The 15,620-nt window shown below is 41.0% G+C and overlaps 1 protein-coding gene across 5 annotated transcripts in view; it reads right to left on the bottom strand.

Moving 5' to 3' along the window:
* UNK (unk zinc finger) overlaps nucleotides 1–15,620 on the bottom strand; it is a 34,193-nt gene that overhangs the window by 15,807 nt on the left and 2,766 nt on the right. Inside the window, exons 2-4 of one of the 5 annotated variants that reach the window (XM_059908536.1) lie at nucleotides 13,960–14,215; nucleotides 13,505–13,670; nucleotides 13,277–13,379 (exon numbers count right to left, since the gene is read on the bottom strand). The exons of 3 other annotated variants lie outside the window; for them this stretch is intronic. In XM_059908536.1, the coding sequence (XP_059764519.1) occupies nucleotides 13,277–13,335 (59 nt within the window). In that variant the 5' untranslated portion in view covers nucleotides 13,336–13,379; nucleotides 13,505–13,670; nucleotides 13,960–14,215. The remainder of the gene's footprint in view (nucleotides 1–13,276; nucleotides 13,380–13,504; nucleotides 13,671–13,959; nucleotides 14,216–15,620) is intronic. One more of the 5 variants, XM_059908537.1, reaches the window with a different exon arrangement.

Here is a 15,620-nt window from a genome sequence, read left to right as displayed (position 1 = left end):
ATTCTATTTCCATCCTGACTAACCTGGGGTTGGGGGGCTCTGACTGTCCTCCCAGTCTCCTCCCTACCTGCATCTCTCTCCTTTACTCTGCATCTAAAAACCAAGACAACCCGAAGCTCCTCCCCCCACACCACCCAGTGGAGGGCCTGACCCACTTACCCCCTTACAGAACCATACCATCCATCTGTGTTTTCATTCACTTTGTGTCCAGGTGGAGGGTTTCTTAGATTTACCGCCACTGCCCGCCCCCGACATTCACACACAGACACACAGTGGGCACAAGCAGGCAGCCCAGTTCTCTTTATGCATTGCTTCAAGCCCTAGCAATGAAGGCAACAAATGGCTGGATAGAAGGCATTTGATGCCAGTGAGGAGGATGGTTCTAGAAGGCACAGAAGGTTGTGTGCAGAAGGGAGTGTGGAGGGAGCAGCCACCTGGAGCTGGAATGCCTGGGAAACAGGCGAGAGGGTCCAGCCCATGTCTTTGGCTCATGCCAGGATATGCAGGGCCTTATCAGTCTGGGCATATGGAAGGTGTGGGGACAGGTAGGTCCAGGGCTGAGACTTTCCAGACAGGTTTCCTTTAATGCTAACAAGAGTGCTGTAAAATCCTCCCAGCCAAGGGGAATTGCCTGGCGGCCCAGTGGTTAGGACTCCGTGCTTTCATTGCCCAAGGGCCCGGGTTCAATCCCTGGTCGGGGAAACTAAGATCCCGCAAGCCATATGGTGTGGCCAAAAAAACCCAAATCCTCCCAGCCCTGAAGTGTGGAGAAGTGTCCAGGCATGTGTACTGGGCAGGGGGAAGCTGGAGCTGGGTGCTCCCTAAAGAACACAGATAGGGTGTTTAAGGGGCAGCGAAGCTTCCAAACAGCCTCCTATTCATTCAGCACCTATTTACTGAGCACCTACTAGGTGCAGGCATGGTGGTGAGCACTGAGGACACTGACGTAGCAGGTCCTTATCCTTAGGAAGCCCATATTTTCATGGGAGACACACCAGTAACAGGTGGAATCAATCAACTGTGGAAAAGGTTATGAGGAAGGTTTGCAGAGGGCTCTTTGGGAAACCAGAGGAAGGATCCTTGACCCAGGCTGGCACAGAGGAAGGGGGAAGGGAAGGAGAGGTACTTGTGGGTGAAGAATGTGGGAAGGGTGTTTTAGGCAAAGGGAACTGTATGAGCTTAGAAACAGTATGCATAAGTCAAAGAGCTCCAAGCGCCTTTGTGGAATGTGAGTGGGGTAGGAGAAGAAGTGGAAAAGGGAAATGAGGATGAGGTGAGGTGTGGGAGGAGCCAAATTTCAGGGATATCATCTCCAGGCTGCAGATACATTCTGAGACACTGGGTTGAAACCTGGAAGGCTCTGTAGAGCCTCTCACAGCCCTTTTGACATTGGAACGTAAGGTCTTTCTTCCTGTCTCCCTCTCTGTCTGGTTATAGACAGAAATCTGCCCTGCATACTGTACACAGGTACAGTATGGGGCAGTATCAAACCCTGGCACTGAGTTGGGACACCAACCCCCCCAACTGCTAGACTGATCTCTCCTGCGCAGCACATACTCTACCTGACTCCTGACCCACAGGAGACTAATTCAGGAGGTAACAGGTGGGAAATGGGAGCAGAGGAAGCTAATCCCAGGGCCAGGGAAGAATGAGAAGTATTGATAGTTAGGACTGACAGATTAAATACAGGACACCCAGTTAAACTGGAATTTCAGATAAATCAAATATTTTGTGGGACATGCTTATACTAAAAAATTATCCATTATCTGAAATTTCAATCTAACTGGCATCCTGTTTTCATTTTTTTTTTTAAGCATAGATTGGGTTTCTTTTCTTCTTTTATTTATTTGGCTGCGCTGGGTCTTAGTTGCGGCACACGGGATCTTCACTGCCACATTCAGGATCTTTAGTTGAGGCATGCGTGTGGGATCTAGTTCCCTGACCAGGAATTGAACCCAGGCCCCCTGCAATGGGAGCGCAGAGTCTTAACCACTGGACCACCAGGGAAGTCCCTGGCATCCTGTATTTTTGTTTGCTATATCTAGCAACCCTAAGAGTGGCGTCTGCCTGCTTAGTATCAGTGCCTCAGTAAAAACCCAGGGAGGCAGTCCAGAGAAGTGACTGTGGGCACAGTCTGTCCTCTCGGAGAAAGAGAGTTCCTGGCGAGCCTGCTTCCCTGGGGCAGCCATGTCCACAGTGTTACCTACAGATGCTACGGCTCCAAAGGGCTCCAGCTGGCAGAGGTGTCACAGAGGAAAGACATGGAGGCAACAAATTACCTTATTCTAAGCCTCTTCATCTCCATGCCCACCACCACGGGTCAGGCACTTGGTACCTTTTAATAAACCGGTCTCCTTGTATCCGGCCTCTCCCCTGTCTAGTTTATGTTGCACAGTACTCGTCATTCTTCCCAGAACCTAAATTTAATTTTCACTTTCTTAAAAGCCTTTAGCTTCCACCAGTAGCCACTGATAAAGACCAACTATTCGGCCTGGCATTTCAAGCCCTACACGTCTGGTCCAATGTACTCGTCCAGCCTCATTTCTCTTGAATCCAGTAACACTGGAGTCCCTGGTGTCTTGCAAAGAGATCTTTAACTTCCCTGCCTTTGCTCATGTCCCCTTCCTCACCTGTAGAAATCTTTCAAGGCTGAATTCAATGGTAATTAATCTTCTGATGCCATCACTTCCATGAAGTTTTCCTTGACCTCTACCTATCCTCCCCCTCCTGCCCTTGTCCCCAGCTAAGTTATCATCTCTAAGCTTCTACAGCACTTTCTCTAGACATTTCGTATAGCCCTTATCCTGCACTGCATATTAATAATGTGTACATTTTCCTCTATTACTAGATTATAAAGTCCTTGATAGCAAGCATGTAGTAACCCAGTACAGTGACAAGGTTTGCTGAATGAATGTAACAAGAAGTCGCACAAGAGGCAAAGTCTACAAAGCAATATCAACAATTTTATGATGCCGCCCACAGGCAGACATTGAGAGCTGGAAGCTTAATCCTATTCCCTTGTGAAAAGCACTACAGTGCAGGAAATCTGTAGCTCTGCAGATAGGGCGGACTGTCCTGCAGAAAAGCCTCTCATGAGAGAAGGGGCCAAATGACTGAATCTAGGCAGGCAGAATACCCACTTTCAACCGACAATAATCAATGAGAGAAATGTCTAACCTTCTGCTTAAGCCATTAACAGAACTGTGCCATCCTCCACCTGGGAACCAAAATGTTCAGTCAGAACTTCCCACTCTCCCTGTACCCCTCCAACCTTGTGCTAACCAGCAATGCACTGTCCAGACAGCAAGGAGAAACGCACTTAGAAATCACTCTTTTCTACTTTCATGGATTGAAATGAAACAAATTTTCAGTGGAAATGAACAACTGTCTCCATTAAGCTCCAACCGATCTTTCCATTTTAAAGGTTTGAAAGCATAAGATCTAAGAAAATAGGCTGAGACTTACTCGTTTCAATTCAACCAGCTCTCAGGAAAACCAAGAAGTCCTGGAATCCCTGGTTAGGAGAGAAGACTCACCAACCACCCCTGCCCCACTCCAAGATCTGGGGGGCGCACAGGGCCACAGAGCTCAATTCTTCACATTTCCATCTCCCAGGAATACCCGCACTCAAGGATAAAAGACAATAAACGTGGACTAGCTTCAAATTGCAAGGCCTCAGTGACCTACTGTGGCCAGGGTGAGTCAAGAAACCACTCAGGCCCTGAATCAGTAAGAGCTGATGGAAAAAGCCACACCTTCGTCCTTCCCAGCAGAAGGATCAACGAAGGTTGGAGGAACACTGAGTCTGCTCAGAGCCTCACCTTGACTAAGGAGCAGTGCCCGCATGTTTGTCCCAACAGGGGCTGACTTTCAATCAAAGCTATCTTTCACTCCTTATTAGGACATCATATTAATTATCCTATTAATGGTCTATTTGTAAATGTAAAGGATCATTGTGCAAGTAACAGGCCCACTTACAAAAAACTTTTAAATGTAGAAAAGGGGGGACTTCCCTGGTGGCGCAGTGGTTAAGAATCCGCCTGTCAATGCAGGGGACACGGGTTTCAAGCCTTGGTCCGGGAAGATCCCACATGCCGCGGAGCAACTAAGCCCGTGAGCCACAACTACTGAGCCTGTGCTCTAGAGCCCACGAGCCACAACTACTGAAGCCCATGCGCCTAGAGCCGGTGCTCCTCAACAAGAGAAGCCACCACAATGAGAAGCCCGCGCACCAGGACGAAGAGTAGTCCCTGCTCACCACAACTAGAGAAAGCCCACGCGCAGCAATAAAGACCCAATGCAGCCAAATAAAAATAAATTTTTTAAAAAATATTTTTTTTAAAAAAAGGGCAAAATCACCCTTAATCCCACCACGAATAATGCTAGACTTTTGGTAAATTTTCTCCCAGTAGTTTTACAAATATAATCATAAGGTATCATATTACTGAACTGCTTTATAAAACTAATACCTTCCCCTAAAAACTTTTAAAATCAAATACATGCAAACATTTTTTTAAAAAAATCAAATGATACTTTCAATATTTACTGGATTATCTTTACTTTCCAAAATTCTAAAACAGCAAAAATCAGGCTACTTGAAATCAAAATTCAATCACTTGCCCCATTAAACCAACAGTGATAACATAAGGGATTAACAATATATTCAGTAAATTACATCACTCTTTAAGATTTTTGTGATGTGGACCGTATTTAAAGTCTTTATTGAATTTGTTACAATGTTGCTTCTGTTCTATGTTTTAGTTTTTTGGCTGCAAGAGGCACGTGGGATCTTAGCTCCCTAACCAGGGATTGACCAGAGATCGAACCCACACCCCCTGAATTGGAAGGTGAAGTCTCAACCACTGGACCACCAGAGAAGTCCCTACATCACTCTTAAGGTGTTAAATCAAGTGCTAACTGCTACCAGCTCAATTTCCAGCTAAACTTTATTTTTTGGGCTGTACCGCTCAGCTTGCTGTACCGCTCAGCTTGCAGGGATCTTGGTCCTCTGAGGACCAGGGATCGAACCGGCGCCCTTGGCAGTGAAAGCACAGAGTCCTAACCACAGGGAATTCCCTCCAGCTAAACTTTAAATCCTATTCTAAATTGTCTCAATGGCTTATCTGTTTGGGCGTTTCACTCTCCTCTGGGTAGGAGGGTGAGAAGAATTTGAATAAACTGAACAAACAGAAAAGTATTAGAGATGACTTAGAAAAACTACATAAATTTATTTTTATTTTTTAAAATTAATTATTTTAATTTATTTTTGGCTGCATTGGGTCTTTGTTGCTGCGTGCGGGCTTTCTCTAGTTGCGGCGAGCCGGGGCTACTCTTCATCGCAGAGCACGGGCTCTAGGTGCACGGGCTTCAGTAGTTGTGGCGCATAGGCCCAGTAGTTGTGGCTCACGGGCTCTAGAGCACAGGCTCAGTAGTTGTGGCGCATGGGCTTAGTTGCTCCTCAGCATGTGGGATCTTCCCAGACCAGGGATCGAACCTGTGTCCCCCGCACTGGCAGGCGGATTCTTAACCACTGCGCCACCAGGGAAGTCCTATTTTTCCTTTTTATTTTTTTCCAAGATATTTTTTTTGACATGGACCAATTTAAAAGTCTTTATTGAATTTGTTACAGTATTGCTTCTGTTTCGGTTTTTTGGCTGCAAGGCATGTGGGATCTTAGCTCCCTGGCCAGGGATTGAACCCACAACCCCTGTGTTGGAAGGCGAAGTCTTAACCACTGGACCACCAGGGAAGTCCCAAAACCACGTAAATTTAGAGACAATGGGGAGGACGTAGCTGACGTTTTAATCCGTATCTATCTAGTTCCCCCCTGCTTCTAGAATCGTGCTTAGCATGGCCTCACTCTGACTCTACCTCCCCTGCTGCCACTGACCTGCTCCTCTTGCCAACAGCAAGCTAAACTCTACAGCAGGGTCAGCAAACCTTTTTCTGTAAAGGACCATATAGTAAGTATTTCAGACTTTGAGGGTTAAAAGGCCAAACTGAGGATATTACGTACGTACTTAAACAAGAGAAAAAACAAATTTCCACAAAATTTTTATTGGTGAAAATATAATAATTGGCTACAATTTTTGGTAACACAGGTCTACTAATAAGAATGGATTTAGGGTGGCAGGAATAACATTTGCAAAGTTGGGGCTCCCTTTCACCAAAATTGGTTACGAATGTTCATCTGTTAATGCTGATTCTGTAATAAGCTTTTACTTATTTCACCTTTGAAAATGTCTTTTCACATAGACTGACAAACGCTGATATCATTCTACAAGCATGATTTTAATTGAGCATATTGGTCTTAGAAGACATTTATAGAATTCTATTAGTGTCTTGATACCTTTTTTTTTTTGTATCTTTATTGGAGTATAACTGCTTTACAATGTTGTGTTAGTTCCTGTTGTATAACAAAGTGAATCAGCTGTAAGTATACATATATCCCCCCATATGATGCTTTTAACTACTTCCGATTGAAGGTTTAGCATAAACTCATTTGCAAAGGTACATGGATTTTGAAATATGGAAATTTCCTTTGTATTCCTATCAAGATGCAAAATCACTGCTCAAACTATAATTTGTGTTCAGAAATCATATCCATGGTAGGGACTTCCCTGGTGGTCCAGTGGTTAAGAATCTGCCTTCCAATGCGGGTACGTAGGTTCGATCCCTGGTCGGGGAACTAAGATCCCACATGCTGTGTGGCACTGAGCCTGCGCGCCACAACTAAGACCTGACGCATCAACCAATCAATGAAATCATATCCATGGTAAATTTGTGTAGGGAAAGAGATCTCACCTTTGTTTTAACTTCTGGCAGCAGAGGAAGTGTGTAAGGCAGTTTGACATGACTTATGTTTCAAATGTTAGTTGTCAAAATGACTTTACTGCAACATAAGGTTTGCATATAAGTGATGTTTTGCCTTATAATTTTAGGGTGAATTCATTAAGAAACATTATCAAGTCTGCAGCAAAAGCTAATTTCCAAAGCCATTCAGCATTCAGTAATAGTGGTTGAGAATGATTCTTCTTTCAGAAAAATTTCAATCTCAGCCCTGAACTCAAAAAATTACAAGAAAACTTCACCACTGTTAAGCTATCTAGTTGTGTAGTAGGGCATGCCAGAATATTCAGCTTCTGTTTTTGATAAAAATTTATGGAATTGAGGATTGTTAAGTCCACAAGAGAGGGTGAAGCTCATCACTGATCCTAGCAGTTCAAGAACTCATGACAGATTCGAATATTTTCCACAGAGTCCCTGCTGATGAATAATACAATAACCACAGGCTTTAAACACCTTATGTTTTCATAAGCTTTGTAAATTTGTCCAATTAAATTTTTCTGCTCCACACATATTCCTACCATCATCAGTTGTAACAGGTATCAGCAGATTATACTTTAGGCCGTAGTGAATTAGTGTTTTCTTAATGTTTTTGAAAAGAAAATATCCTCAGCTGTAGTTGTTTTAAGTAGACTATTCATAGAAGCTACTTCTTCAGTCACTTCAAACGCGGCATTGACTTCATGAATAAAACTAAACAGTAGCTTCTGTTGACACATCAAGAGCCAAGAAAAACCACACAAAATCATTTGCCTTGTTTTCTAATTGACTACTGATGTTTTTCCCATTGACCTCAACATTTTGAGAAATTGTTCTTGCTGAAAGGCTGATGCTCTTAAACAAGTTTGTTTTCTCTGGACATGTTTCTTCAGCTTCTTCCCTCAAACATAATTTAATTAATTTGCTATCTGTAAATGGCTTTCCTTGCCTGGCTAACACATGAGCCACTCAGAAACTTACTTCAGTTGTAGCCTCGTTTTCATTTTTGTGAAGAAATTCTGCTGTAATGAAACAGTCTCTTTAGAATTTTCTAATTTTTCTGATCGTTGCCTTTCTATGAGTTGGGAATATTGTGACAACTACGTAGTCTGGTAATGTTAATGGATTCTTTCTGCACAGCTTTTTAATTACAGATAGCTTTGCCAACTAATTCAGCGACAAGAAAATCCACACTCCCCTGTGCCCTAAAAACACGACATTCCAAGTCCATTCTTCTCTTCTCATTTTGATGGGATACTTAGGCACTGGTAATAAAGAATAAATAAAACATTGTGGTATGCTGACACACATGGCGCTGGAAAGACTGTCAAGTTGTAACTGTGTCACCATGATTTGTAGCGCACGGAAGAGCAATGCAGAGCAACAGTCTGGTCTCCATCAGAACTACTGAACTCTGTGGTTAAACTGCAAAAGCAGCCATAGACAATATCTAAACCAATGACCGTGGTTTCCAATAAAGCTGTATTTATGGATGTTGAAAATTAAATTTCTTTTTTATTTTTTGGGCCACACGGCATGTGGGATATCTTAGTTCCCCGACCAGGGATCGAACCCACACTTCCTGCATTTGAAGCACAGAGCCTTAACCACCGGACTGCCAGGGAAGTCCCGAAAATTAAATTTCATATAATTTTCATGTGCCGTGAAATATTCTTTTTCAACCATTAAAAATGTAAAAACTATTCTTAGTACACGGGCCATACAAAAGCAGGCAGCAGGCTAGATTTGTCATACGAGCCATAGTTTATTGATCTCTGCTCAACACACCATAGCCTCCCCTCATTTTTAACCTCCATACTTTCAATCATGTTGCTCCTGTGTCTGGATCACCCTTCTGGCTTCTCTCTGCATAAGAGTTTCTTGCCCTGCCCAGTGGTATTAATTGCCCTCTCTTCCATGTTTCCACCACACTGTGTGAATACAGCAGGTATGGCCCCACCACAGTTGATTTCAACTGCTTTGTATACAGCCAGGTCTATTCATCTTTGTACCCCTGCACAAAGCCAGCTTGTAGCAGGTGTTCAGGACGTGTTTGTCCAAGAAAAAGCAAAAGTGTTAAAGCATCCCAAGTGGCACAAGCCTGGTCCACAGCAGCTATGTACTGACCCAGCAAAACACAGACAAACAACTTAGATGCTTCTCCTGGCAATTAAGAAATCAGTAACTTCTCTAGCTACCTTGCCCACAAAGTCTGCACAGCCTTGTTCCTCACCCTCAACACTAAATTTAAGATCTTCAGCTTCACATGCAGACTAGAAAAGCAACCAGTGGGATGGCTCACTCTGTAACTGCTGCTGAGAATGTGCAGAGATAAACAGAGATGTATTAAATTCCTTTTTCTGTTTCCTCAAACAACTAAAAGGTATTATGATGACTATTTGGCAAAAGCTGGGTACAAACTAGAGCTATATTAAGTGAAAGAAAAAATATATATATATATAACTGGACAATTAGGTAAACTATATGCAGAAAGAAAAACTGGAAAACTACATCCAGTATTATTGATTTTAGTGGTTATCGTGGCTTTTCCAAAATTAAATGAAAGATGTACGATGCTAATAAGTCAGAAGAGTTCTTTTAAGTTAAAAGTGAACTGTGGTAAATCTTTTTGTAAAACAAATGACTATTAGAATCTCATCCTGCTTATGATTTGTAAAGTCTGATTGGATACATATGTAAAATGGTCAGATGTGAATAAAAAGGCACATAGGCAAGACAATAATGGCCTCTGGAGAAGCAACAGGAAGAGATGGTATGTGCTCGGGACTTCATCTGTGAGCCCAACAAAAAGGGGGCAACAGACAGAGCTGACAGTAGAAACCCACCCCTGACACCCTGCAGACTGAAGGTCATGGCTCTGCTCCCGAGGAGCCAGCTGCTCTCCTGGCTAGCCAGTGGTCACCGCTCATGAGACTCACACAGGGGTAGCAGAGCTCTGGCCACGTGACAGATGTACCCATATCCCTAATAAGCCACCGCTCTTCATCTTTATTACAGCTAGTCTTATTAAATCTGAATTTCATCTATTTCAAGCAATAATCAAGCTTTATCATGGAAACAGAATCTTAAAATGCGAGAAATGGTCCTGTTCTTAAATATTCCTTATTGAAATCTAACCACAATGTGATAGGATTCTGAAACTAGCAAAGGAAAGAAAAAACAAAACAAAAAAACCAAAAAAATTCCAGTCACTGTCGAAGACAACATTGTGGTGTCCAAAGGTTCAAATGACACTTATCTATAATCTACTGTTTTCCATATTCATATTAACCCTACTGGCTACTTTTTTTTCCCCATACATAACTCCTATAAAGAAATTTAGTCACAGAGCTCATAGTTCATGACTTACCAAAGATTTTTCATTTTTAAGTTTGAGGATAAAATCTTTTTTAACTTCAAGGAGAATATTGTAAGAGCAGATAAGCAGTAGATTAAGAATCCTAAATTACTTATCCAAGTGTGTGTGTGTGTGTGTGTGTGTGTGTGTGTGTGTGTAAAAATAAATATTTCTTACAATTTGCTGAAAAATTTTTCCTCATTTTTGAAGAGCTTTAGGTAAACTATTAGTTCTGGATTCAATGTTTGTAAGGATATACATACACATTCTGTTTTGACACCAAACATAACCCAGAAACCATACAACTTTATGACAATAACCACACTAGTAGGAGTTACCAAAAAAAATGGCTTTTTGAAAAAACAATGCCAAATAAAGCTAAAATTGGTTATTGGTAAATATTTGGACAATTATTTGTCCAAATCTTTATTTAAGATAAGATAACGTGCTATCTCCTGAAGTGATCCTGGTTTAGAACACTCCAGCAGAAAAAGCAAGCCCAGATAGTATTATTCAGGCAAACAAAATAAGCTTCTAGTGAATTTCTGCATGTGTCTAAATCTTTAAGGCAGGCTTTAATCCTATAATTGCACTTAAGCAAGCAAACACTTTAAGGTGGGGTGGAGTCACTCACAGGCAAATGATTTCAGCCCATTCTCACTGGGAAAGAGCTGATACCTGTGACATGTCCCGGCCCCAAGAACTAACAAGAACCATGAACGGTACAACGCTGGTGTTCCTGGTTCCTTCTGTCTATAATTTTCTCCTTGCCCTAAGGATCCTGGAACTGGTAAAATTGAGGAAAGTTCATGTAATCAGTGACTCAACATCACTGATTTTGGAGAACATGTGAGGGATACTGAAAACCCTGGTTCATTCCCTAAATTAGATAACACCTTGTTTCGATTCAAAGTTTTCCTGTAAACAGCTGGCCTCAAAAGCTTCCAATATGACAAACATTTTAGTATAAAGGTTTTAACTGATGTGTTATTTTGAACACTGTTTTCTGTACAACAGTCTTTATCCCTGAAAGAGTAGTTTGTTGAGAACACAAATTCATTGTCTGAGATATATAACCCGGCTGATGGAGGCTATAAGAACTGCGAATGAAGTGAAATTCGAATGGATACGGAAGAGAGGCGTGTGCTCTGAGGACAACACGGACCCACAGGCTGTTGAAGGAGGCAGCAGTGCAACTGAAAGCAGTAACCTGAGCACTGTTCAGATACTGATAAGAATAGTACTTACATTGTGCTAAGTGCCAGGCACGGTTTTAAGCACTTTACATACATTAACTCACTTAATCCTCATAACTACCCCTTGGCACAGGTATTATTGGTATCATCAGGAAACTGACACACAAAGAGGGAAGTCACTTGCCCAAGGTCCCACAGCTAGTAAGCGGCAGAGCTGGCCTTCAAACCCAGACAGTCTGGTCCTAGAGTCACTAGTCTTAAACACCACGCTGTTAACTGTGCTTTTCTTAAATGAGCTACAGGAAAAACAAGAGTAGTAACAACAAATAAGCATAAGTGGCTCTCTAGAAGCTGTTGAAAGTATGTCCAGGAGTTTTTGACAGGCCATAATTACAATACCATAAAATAAGTTACTAAAAACAAAAACAGAAATGTTAACTTCAATGTACTCTACTGGATATTTAATATTCATTTTATGTATTCATTATAAAAGTTCAATAGTAAAATCTGTTCTGTTTGGTTTTAAATAAGAAAATATAAGTACAAGTTTCTAATTTATGTTGTTTGACTTACACAAATCCTAAACTGGCAGGCTACCAGATGCTTGGCACCTCTTAGCAGTAGAAGTGAAATAAAAAAGATATAGTAATGTTCTTACCAAAATTAATAAAAGCTCAGATATAAAAACTACTACTTAAAATTTTTAAGTCATAAAACACCATGCCAAATGTTTTTATCAACCTCTTCCTTCCTAAACATAACTATCTCTCTTCAATGGGGTAGTTTTGTGAATAGGCCAAAATTTCATAGGAAGGTGGGAACATGGGTCTTCCCCTCCTCATTAGAAGTCACTTTGTTAGGACTTATGGTGGCCATATGTTGTTTCAAATACTAATAGGAAACAAATGAGTCAACTTATGAACACAAAAAGCAAACTGTGATGTAAAGAATAAGGAAAGGGAGGAAAATAAGCTCAGATATGACATGACGATACTATCACAGGCCTTAGTATCTTCTTTGTCTCCTAAATAAATTGAGCCACCAACAGGAAAAAGGTCACCTCACAGAGAACGCTATGAGATTTTTAAGTTGCTAGACTCCTTTCCATCTTCTCCTCCTCATCAGCTCTTGATACTGCTGTCAAATTCTACACACTGGCAAAGAAAAAAGGGGTGAAAGTTGAGGGATTTTATAGAGAAAATATTAAAAGTTTGTTGTGATTATTTGAATGAAAATATTATAGCCATTGATATCACTTTAAATGCCTAAAACACATGGCCTATTCTTACAGAAATGCCCATGTGAACATTAGAACAATCATCACAATACCTGATGAACAGAAATAATTCATTTTAGCAGAACAGCAACCTCTTCTACCTCCCACCCACCCTGGGAAGTAAACACAATTCATTTTATGAAGGTATTGGGAAAAGTGTGCTTGTTCTTTATAATGGTTATCAATTCAGAGACAATTTAAAGTACAACTACCAACAACTAGGAGTCTCAAACTTGCTGAGTATTCACTTCTTAAAAGAATCTCCTCAGACTTACAACATGGAGGCATTCGCCTAGAATGGATACACGGAGACGAAGCCATTGAGAAGGCTGGGAAAAGGGTGCCAAGAGCTCTTCACAAACTGCAGGCTTTCCCGTGCTGAATGATGCTGCCGAGCCCTGACAGGCCATGTGTCTAAGGCCCCTCTAGTTGCAGGGACTCATATACACTGATTATAACCACCTTTTTTTTCAAAAAAATTGAGATGTAACTTATACAACATAAAAATTCACCATTTTAAAGTGTACATTTCATTAGTTTTTAGTATATTCATCATGTTGTGTAACCATCATCATGGTCTGATTCCAGAACATTTCCATCCCCCCAAAATAAACCCCATACCTATTTTCATATGCAATGATTTTACCCAAACTTTCTCCGTAGATCTCTCTGTTGCCCATGCAGGTATTTTAAGATGGCTGGCTGGGGTGAATCTATAGAGTATCTATATGGTAAGAAAACAAGAAAACTACATTGTCCAGAAGGATACTGAACGCAAATCCTTGGCATTTTTAGCAAATAGGCTAACGTAATTTTTATATATTGGCTAAGAATGGCAGAGAAACTTACATTCAACATCCATCTTCACATAACACATTAGTGTGCCCCAAAATTCATCCAAGGTGTTAAAAGAAGGGAAGACAATCTACTATGATTAGCCATAACTGTCCATAGTTGTAATTTCAAAATATAGAAGATGCATATGTGGGAAAACCTCCTTTAGTATCAAGCACAGCTGGATCAAAAAAACAAAAAACAAAATGAAAAACTTTATGATTAAGCAAATATTGTCCCCACTTGGGAAAATAATCCCTAGATCAGTTCTCTATTTAAAGTAATGTAGCTTTAAATGCAACCTTACTCTTATCAGTCTTCTAACCTAGAGTCTCTCCTAATGAGAAAAATAACCTTTAGGCAAAGGTCTGGTAGGAAAGCCTGCAGATGTGCGGTGCTCAGGCTGTTGCAGGCCTCTCATTACCTAAGTGAGCTCACGGCTTCTAAGACACACAGGAAGGAGACCTCACCTTCAGGCATCAGGGTGTTGAAAGCGGGAGGAAGTAGGTCCACGAGGGTGTCTTGCTTTTGTGCACTTATCTGGGGTGCTATTTGCAGAGAAGGAGCTCCTTTATAGAGTGTGCCCAAGATGGATTTCTCTAAGTTGCTCTCAGAGTTGTCCAGCTGCCCTCACAATAAGCCACAGTCTTTGTAGGTTGATAGAAACCACCAGTCAAAGCAGATGCATATGGATTGTGGGGAAGCCTTCTTTAGTATCTAACATAGCTGGATTAAAACAAAAAAACTTAACCATTAAGCAAATCTTCACTTTAATCATTAATTTAGATTATAGCAAATATCAACTAGGTGCTAAAATTGAGTCTACCCTTAGCATGGGCACTTAACACTTATTAATGGGGATTTTGTGGACTTGCCTGAAGGCCACAGTGAGCTCTCAATTTCTGTCCTGCAAGAAATTAGTTCTCCTTGATAAACAAGTAAACAAGATCCAGAAATGTTTATTGGTAATTTAACTCATTCTTGCTGAGGCTGCTAAGCAATGCTTCCAATGACTTCCATTGTGCAACAAGTTGTGCTCTAGTAATGCATTTACAAAGTTACTGCAATCTGCAATAATGATTTAAATACTGTTCATTGCCTGGATTTTCCAAAACACAATCAGATGCAATCAAGTGAAGCTCATGACATTTACATAATGTATAAACTAACAAATTTCCCTCAAAGTAGCTTATCTATGGAAGTACTGCTACATTATTCTTCTTTAAAGATGCCCAGGAAACAGTCCTAAATTAAAATGACACCTGGCTAGTTGAGGGTATAAAGCACTTATCCTCTGTCTACCTATAAGAAATCACCCAGTGGCCAGAAACCTCCAAGTAACCGTCAATAAACTAGAATTTCATTTTCCTTTAATACAAGAGAATTAAGAAGTCTGAGAATCAACTGCAGGTAAAAGAATCCAAAAATGATTTAACGTCTTTGAGGTTTATATCCTCTTATAGGGTCAAAATAATGAGGTCAAAAACTTAATTTTTTTTTTTTTTGCCGTGCCGCGCGGCTTGCGCAATCTCAGTTCCTGGACCAGGGATTGAACCTGGGCCACGGCAGTGAAAGCACCAAGTCTTAACCACTGGACTGCCAGAAAATTCCCAAAACTGGGATTTTTTTGACCACACCACGCAGCATGCGGGATCTTAGTTCCCACTGAGGGTTGGACCTGTGCCCCCTGCAGTGGAAGCACAGAATCTTAACCACTGGACGGCCGGGGAAGTCCCAAAACTGGGATGTTTTATTAAAGATGGCAGGTTTTTTGGTGACCTTTCAGCTATACACTTTTAACAATATAATTGTTATGTAGTAAAAAAGCCCAAAGTTAGCTAAATTTGTAGATACATTTCAGAATGTAAATTGTTCCAAAATTTCCCATTCTTCAGTCTGTTTTTATAAAACTCTTCTAAAATATAAGATGGACTTGTTCTAAATAAAGCTGCATTAAATTCAGTCTTTGTCAAAAAAAATAGACAAATTACCTAGCAAGAGGTCACGTGGTTCTTGTGTTGAAAAGTACTAATACATAAATACTATCATTTTACTTAGTGCTAATCAAATACTTGGAACTGTACAACAAAGGAAATTCTGATATAACCGTTATCTAAAAGGGATGAATTCC

The sequence above is a fragment of the Balaenoptera ricei genome, chromosome 20, assembly GCF_028023285.1.
Source record: "Balaenoptera ricei isolate mBalRic1 chromosome 20, mBalRic1.hap2, whole genome shotgun sequence".
NCBI classification, from domain to species: domain Eukaryota; kingdom Metazoa; phylum Chordata; class Mammalia; order Artiodactyla; family Balaenopteridae; genus Balaenoptera; species Balaenoptera ricei.
This window is presented reverse-complemented; position numbering and strand designations above follow the sequence as displayed.